We start from the raw sequence: 7,126 nt of genomic DNA, 5'->3' as shown, positions 1-7,126 counted from the left end.
AGGGACTCTCAAGAGTCTTCTCCAACACCACAATTCAAACCATTAAAAGTATGTAATTAGCTATTAAAAAGCTGTTGGATTTATTTATTTTTTATTACTTTAAAATTTTTATTTATTTTTACTTTACAATATTGTGTTGGTTTTGCCATACATCAACATGAATCCGCCACAGGTGTACATATGTTCCCCATCCTGAAGCCCTAAGTGATGCATGCTTGCCCAGTTGTGAATGAGTTCAGACTCTTTGTGACACTATAGACAGTAGTCCACCAAACTCCTCTGTCCAAGGGATTCTCCAGGCAAGAATACTAGAGTGGGTTGTCATGCCCTGCTCCAGGGGATCTCCCTGACTCCGGGATCGAACACGAGTCTAGATGCATCTCCTGTATTGCAGGCAGAATCTTTACCACTGAACCACAAGAGAAGCCCGGATTTGGGCGATATCCTTTATTAAATGTATTGCAGTAGTTCCTGTATCCTTTCGTTACTTTCCCATGAGCAATACCCTGTTATACTTTGTCAACAATTACAACTAATCTGTTGCCAGGGGTTCTTTTCTCTGGTTTCTATCTCCAAAATGAACCTCAAGCCACTTCATTCAAGACATACAAACACCTTTACTAGAGTTATACCCAAGAAACCCTCTTTTTGAATCCCTCTCTATCTTACACTCATATTCTCAATTACTTGTGCTGTCTTCCCATTTCCTAACAGTAAAAGTAAAATTCCTTAGCTTTGAATTCACAGACTTTGCATGCGTTTTCTATCCTTCTTTTCAGTCTTCGTTGCCACTGTACATGAAATCTACTGAATCACATTAGGTTGTGAGCTATCTCACATGGTTAAGGACCTAGAGATCATCTCCTGCTTCTGTCTGCATAGGGGTTTGCATGTCTATATATTAAAAATCACCTTCACCCAGGAGAGAATTTGAATAATCTTCAAAAGATCAGAAATTTTTTTCTATCTTAAAAATATTATTAAAATTCAGAACTCAATAGAATCTAAGTATTTATTATTTCTTACATTGACACTTAATTTAAGGTTGAGCTAATAAATTGCGACTTTTTTCAGGTAACATAATTAATAATAATATAAGATACATGGATAATGCAAACAACGTGACGGAGTTTATTCTACTGGGACTCTCACAGAATCCAAAGATGCAGAAAATCATATTTGTTGTCTTTTTGGTTGTCTACATCGTCTCTATGGTAGGAAATGTGTTCACAATGGTCACCATCATCACCAGCCCATTATTGGGGTACCCCATGTACTATTTCTTGGCCCATCTCTCATTCATTGATGCCTGCTATTCCTGTGTCAGTACCCCTAAAGTGATAATAGATTCCTTCTATGAAAAGAAAACCAGCCCTTTCAACGAATGCATGACCCAAGTCTTTGGGGAACATATATTTGGAGGTGCTGATGTCATCCTGCTCACTGTGATGGCCTATGACCGCTATGTGGCCATCTGTAAGCCCTTGCACTATACAACCATCATGAATCGGCGTCTGTGTGGGCTGCTAGTGGGAGTGGCATGGGTGGGGGGCATTATTCATTCAACCATACAGCTCCTCTTCATCATCAGTTTACCCTTCTGTGGCCCTAACATCATAGACCACTTTATGTGTGATTTGAACCCTTTGCTCTATCTTGCCTGCACTGACACTCACATTCTAGGATTCTTTGTTCCTGCCAACACTGGTTTAATCTGTCTTTCAAACTTTCTCCTCTTGATCGGCTCCTATGTGATCATTCTGCGCTCCCTAAGGGCCCATAGCTTACAGGCTAGACGTAAGGCCCTCTCCACCTCTGTCTCCCACATCACAGCAGTTATCCTGTTCCTTGTGCCCTGCTTATTTGTGTACCTGAGACCAACAGTTACTTTACCTGTTGATAAAGCAGTTTCTGTATTCTACACTATGATAACTCCCATGTTAAATCCTTTAATCTATACTTTGAGAAATGACCAGATGAAAAGTGCCATTAGGAAACTGTGCAGTAGGAAAGTGATTTCAGGTGATGCATAAAATGTGCCTGGAACCCAGCATTCATTCAACTTAAATAAAATCCAAAGGACATTACTGATGACCTCAGCCAAGAATACCTATGAGATAAAAATAAAACTGCAAATGATTGATTCTACAAGGAGAGGAGAATAAATGGAGGCAAGAAAAGAGAGGAAAAATATAGCCTTGGGCTACTGTTTGCATATTTGAAAAGCTCTTCCAAAGTAGAGTCTAGTTTTACTGGCTCCATCATTGTATAAGGATTCATAATCTTTCATCATAATAAAAGAAAGTAAAATAAATATTAAGATTCAGTGATACTCAGCAGTAAGCTTTTTAACAATATGGAAAGGTAGGCACTACTATCATCCCCATTTTGCATGTTGGAAAACAAGCAGTAAAGTGTTTTTTCCCAAACATTAACATTGAAGAACCAGTAACTAGAAAGTAACTGACCTCTCTAACCATGTTATTAATGGTTGTGATATATATAGCCAGGAGATGGTGATAGAAGTGTAGCAAAATTATAACAGTTACTATTTATTAATACAGGGATTGTTCTGAACTATTTGTGTATCTTCTGTCCATATACATACAAATGTACATACATATATGTATATATTTATACTAAGCAACTGAACTGAACTGAATTGAACTGACATCATTCTGCTTACCGTGATGGCATATGACCACTATGTGGCCATTTGTAAGCCCTTGCATTATACTACTATCATGAACTGGCAGGTTTGTGGCCTTTTAGTAGGAGTGTCATGGGTGGGAAGATTTCTTCACGCAACCATACAGATTCTTTTCATCAACAAATTACCCTTCTGTGGCCCTAATGTCATACATCACTTTATGTGTGATCTGAACCCTTTGCTTGATCTTGCCTGCACTGATACCAACACTCTGGGCTCTTTGTTGCTGCCAACCGTGGGTTTATCTGTCTGGTAAACTTTCTCCTCTTGATTGGTTCATATGCAGTCATTCTGCACTCTTTAAATGCTGGGAGCTACCATGGGAGATCCCACCCATGACAAGGTCATGTGGAAGAGATCTGATGAGCAAGGTGGATCAGAACTCGAGGGACCCCCTGGATCTGCTCGAGCATCTACCCCAAAACCAGAATCTGTCATCTTACTATTTTGTGCCTTTCACCAACTCTTCTGACATTAACAGGGAGCAATCCCCGACCAGTTGACTCTGGAAAAAGTCAACTTAGGGCTTTAGTTAATAAGTCTCCTGGGCATGATAGGTGTGTTTCAATTCAAACACCTCTGATGATTTTCTAGCTTGCCTGACAGGTTTATCCAGACTCTTGCAGCTATGCATGTGATTGTTCACAGCCTCCCAACCTTGAGAGACATGGGAAGCCTAAAACATTCTAAAAATGTAGAGCCTTTCAAAGAGTTAAAAACTATTAGAGTAGTGCTGGTGTAAGATTTCATTGTTGAGCCGATGCTTGCTGCTAAGTTCCCATATCCCTTATCCATTGTGCACCTGGGAGTGCATTAGTTAATATAGTTGGAATGTAAGAAAAACAAGGAGTAGCCTTGAAATTAACCATATCAGACCTTTGAGCTAATTGGTCCTTTCTGTGTTGTAACTCACTGCACCTTTGCTCTGTGAGAATGTAACTCTGTTTAGCACTTTCCAAGGCTGACATAGATTAGAAATATAAAGAAAAAACACTTCAAGGGAAAATAAGTTTTCTGGTTGAGCAGCCTTTATCAAAAAAGGGTCATAAAATGTCCACAGGCCTCCAAGGCCAGAAGATAATGTACACAACATTGTTTATGGGAAAGGTATGCAGAAAAAATCCTGGTTTCAATAAAGACAAAACAGATGTAATGTTTGGGCTGACTCTGTATGACTTTACATCTTTCATTTCCCTCTATGTACAAGCCAAGGTATAAAAGTTCCTTTTGAAAGTAAAGTTATGGGCTTCGCTCACCGAAGCTTGGTCTCCCCGTGTCATTCTTTTTTCCTTTTCTCTCCTTTTCTCTCTCTGTTCTTCTTTCAGGATGACTCCTTGGGGCACAGAGGCTCTCTGAGTTCACTTTTTTGCCTGGGCTTCTAAGACCCGATTGGGAAGGCGCCCTGTGTCTTCACCGGGGAGGGGGCGTCCTGCGTCCTCACCCCACCGAGAGGGCGCCTGCAGCCTCTGTGAACAGAGCAAGTTCTGTGCCAGGAGCTTTATTGGCTTTCTGTGTAAACCAAGGAAGATCAAGCCTCTGTTCTCTCCGCTTTGCTATCCTTTCACCTATGCCATCATCCTGAGGGTATCCCTGGATCCTGCTGGGGCTGGACCCTGGCACTTAAAAACCCAGAGTTTGGAAGCTCAGCAAAAAGCTTTTTCAACCTGTGTCTCCCATATCGCAGCAGTTGTATTTTTCTTTTTACTCTGCATATTTGAGTACCTGAGACCAGCAACTGGTTTACCCATTGATAAAGCAGTTGCTATATTCTACACTATGATAATGCCCATGTTAAATCCCTTAATCTATACCTTGAGAAATGACCAGATGAAAAATGCCATTAGAAAATTGTGTAGTAGGAAAGTGATTTCAGGTGATCAATAAGATGTGTGAGAAACCCAACATTCATTCAACTGATGCAAGGATCAAAAGGATATTTTTTGTAACTTAGGCTAAGAATACCTGTGAGACTATACCAGTTACCATTTATTGAGACAGGTATTGTGAGTGACTATATATCCATCTTTCTGTCTATATACATATATATGATATTTTTATATAAATTGGCATATATACATTAGTTATATATACAATAGTATAGACAGACAGATAGATAGATAGGCACACACCTTTTTTATTATGCATGGTAGCAGTTTAGTCACTAAGTCATGTCCAACTCTTGCAACCCCATGAACTTTAGCCCGCCAGGCTCCTCTGTCCATGGGATTCTCCAGTCAAGAATACTGGAGTGGATTGCCATTTCCTTCTCCAGGGTATCTTCTCCACCCAGGGATGAACCCACATCTCTTGCATTGGCAGGCAGATTCTTTACCACTGAGCCACCTGAGAAGCCCATACGTGTTCATTACATATAACTAAATTCTTTTTTTTTTTTTTATTAAATACTCTACAAATTTGTACACATTATTGTTGGTGGTAATTGACAATAACACTATGGTATGAAACTACTTTAGAATGTAAAACAAAACACCAATACAGTATACTAACGCATGTATATGGAATTTAGAAAGATGGTAACGACAACCCTGTATGTGAGACAGCAAAAGAGACATAAATGTATAGAACAGTCTTTTGGACTCTGTGGTAGAGGGAGGGAGGGGGGTGATTTGGGAGAAAGGCATTAAAACATGTATAATATCATATAAAAGAAATAATATGAATTAAAAAAAAGGTAAATGACAAGTATTACATTATTTATAAATTTTCTTCGAACATTAAGTATCATTCTCCATTGTTCATATCACAAACTTAGGGTCAGAAAGCCATCAGTAAGAGTTGTGATTTCAATAAAAGAAAAACATTTTATTATCAGGTATTTTCTCAGGCCATTTCTCTCACTCTTCTTCTCCTGGGACCGCTATAATGTGAATATTAACATGCTTGATATTGTCTCAAAGGACTCTTAAACTGTCCTCATTTCTTTTGATTCTTTTTTGCCTGTTTGTTTTCTGTTTGGCTGAAGTGATTTCTACCTCTCTTTCTTCTGACCCACTGATTCATTCTTTTGTCTCATTCAGTCTAGTCTTTATGCTTCTAGTGTATTTTTCATTTCCATTATTGCATTATTTAATTCTGCTTGGCTGGTCTTTATATTTTATAATTGTTTGCTAAAAATTTATGATTTCTCACTCTGTACATTCATTTTCCTCCCAAGTTCTTTATCTTTACTGTCATTACTCTGATCTCTTTCATCGGTGGGTTTCCTATTTCCACATTACTTTGTTGTACTTCTGAGGTTTTATCTTGTGCTTATGTCAGAAACATATTCCTCCATCTTGTCTAAATTTATATTTATATTTTTATGTATATAGTAAATTAGTGAGGATTCTCAACCTTGGAGGAGTGGTCCTCTGTAGAAGATGTCCTATGTGTCCCAGCAGTGGACTCTCATCTCATTACCCAAGGGCTAGAAGCCAGTGGTGTCAGGATTGTTAGACTATAGCTTCCTTGCCTCTGATGTCATCCCCCTGGTAGGTGAGTCTAGTCTAGAGGCTCCTGTAGGTTTCCTGGTGGGAGGAGCAGGTGCCTGATGACTGGTGGGTCAAAGTAGGACATGGACCTCTGATGGGCTAGGACTATGTCTAGGAGCAAGTCTAGAGGTGGCTGTGGGCTCGTAAAGTCTTTAGACAGCTTGTCTTCTGTGTCTTCCACTTAGTTTGTTGTTCAGTCTGGGGTGTCCCAGCAATGGAGGCTATAGGCTGTTGGGTGGGGCCAGGTCTTGGTGCTGAGATGTCATTTATGATAGGTTCCAGTTTGTTCTGCAATTACTCATGATTTTGGTGTTTTTGTGAGAGGAGGTGATTTTTTGAGGATCCTTTTACTCCCATCTGGGCAGCTCTCCTCAAATAAATTTGATCGATAGAAATATAGTATATGGAAGTCTAGAAGTGCCAGATAAAAGAGATATTTAGGGATGTTGTAGAGAGAGAGTGTGAAACTTCTATGCGCATTCCAGGTGCAATGATCCCAGCACCTTCAGCTGGGTTCACCAACTCAGAAGACCATTACACAAACACTGCAGTAATCACTATTGCAGTCAAAAATCTCATTTGGTCCTAGACCTGGGGCTAGTCCTCCAAATTTATCAATTCTAACCCATGTCCCCTTGTCAAAGTTTATTGAAATAAATTTAGTAAAATGAAATGAGTTTTCTTGTTCTCATTTATTTTAATTTCTAGGAAATTGCAAAGTTCAGTGTTTACATGTCATGCTTGAGGAGGGAGATATATGTGTGTGTGTGTGTGTGTGTGTGTGTGTGTGTGTGTGTGTATGAATAGAAATTTAATGATTCCCTCATAAAAATAATTTTATCTACAACACCAGCATGAACACACACAAACACACACCACTATACAAGGGTTTAAGATTATATGGATTCCAGAGGAATGAATGAAT

General features: G+C 39.3%; 1 protein-coding gene across 1 annotated transcript; it reads left to right on the top strand.

Annotated features, from left to right (window-relative positions):
• Positions 1 to 1,103: 1,103 nt before the first annotated feature.
• LOC139176147 (olfactory receptor 4C46-like) lies at positions 1,104 to 2,033 on the top strand. Its single transcript, XM_070767593.1, has one exon. The coding sequence runs from the start codon at positions 1,104 to 1,106 to the stop codon at positions 2,031 to 2,033; it is 930 nt and encodes a 309-aa protein (XP_070623694.1).
• Positions 2,034 to 7,126: the final 5,093 nt, after the last annotated feature.

Source organism: Bos indicus, chromosome 15 (genome assembly GCF_029378745.1).
Source record: "Bos indicus isolate NIAB-ARS_2022 breed Sahiwal x Tharparkar chromosome 15, NIAB-ARS_B.indTharparkar_mat_pri_1.0, whole genome shotgun sequence".
NCBI lineage: Eukaryota > Metazoa > Chordata > Mammalia > Artiodactyla > Bovidae > Bos > Bos indicus.
Note: the sequence above shows the minus strand (reverse complement) of the source record. Positions and strands in the feature narration are given on the sequence as shown.

Bases quoted from the DNA above. Each gene is read 5' to 3' on its own strand.
- LOC139176147 (XM_070767593.1), top strand. From the start codon at position 1,104: ATGGATAATGCAAACAACGTGACGGAGTTTATTCTACTGGGACTCTCA.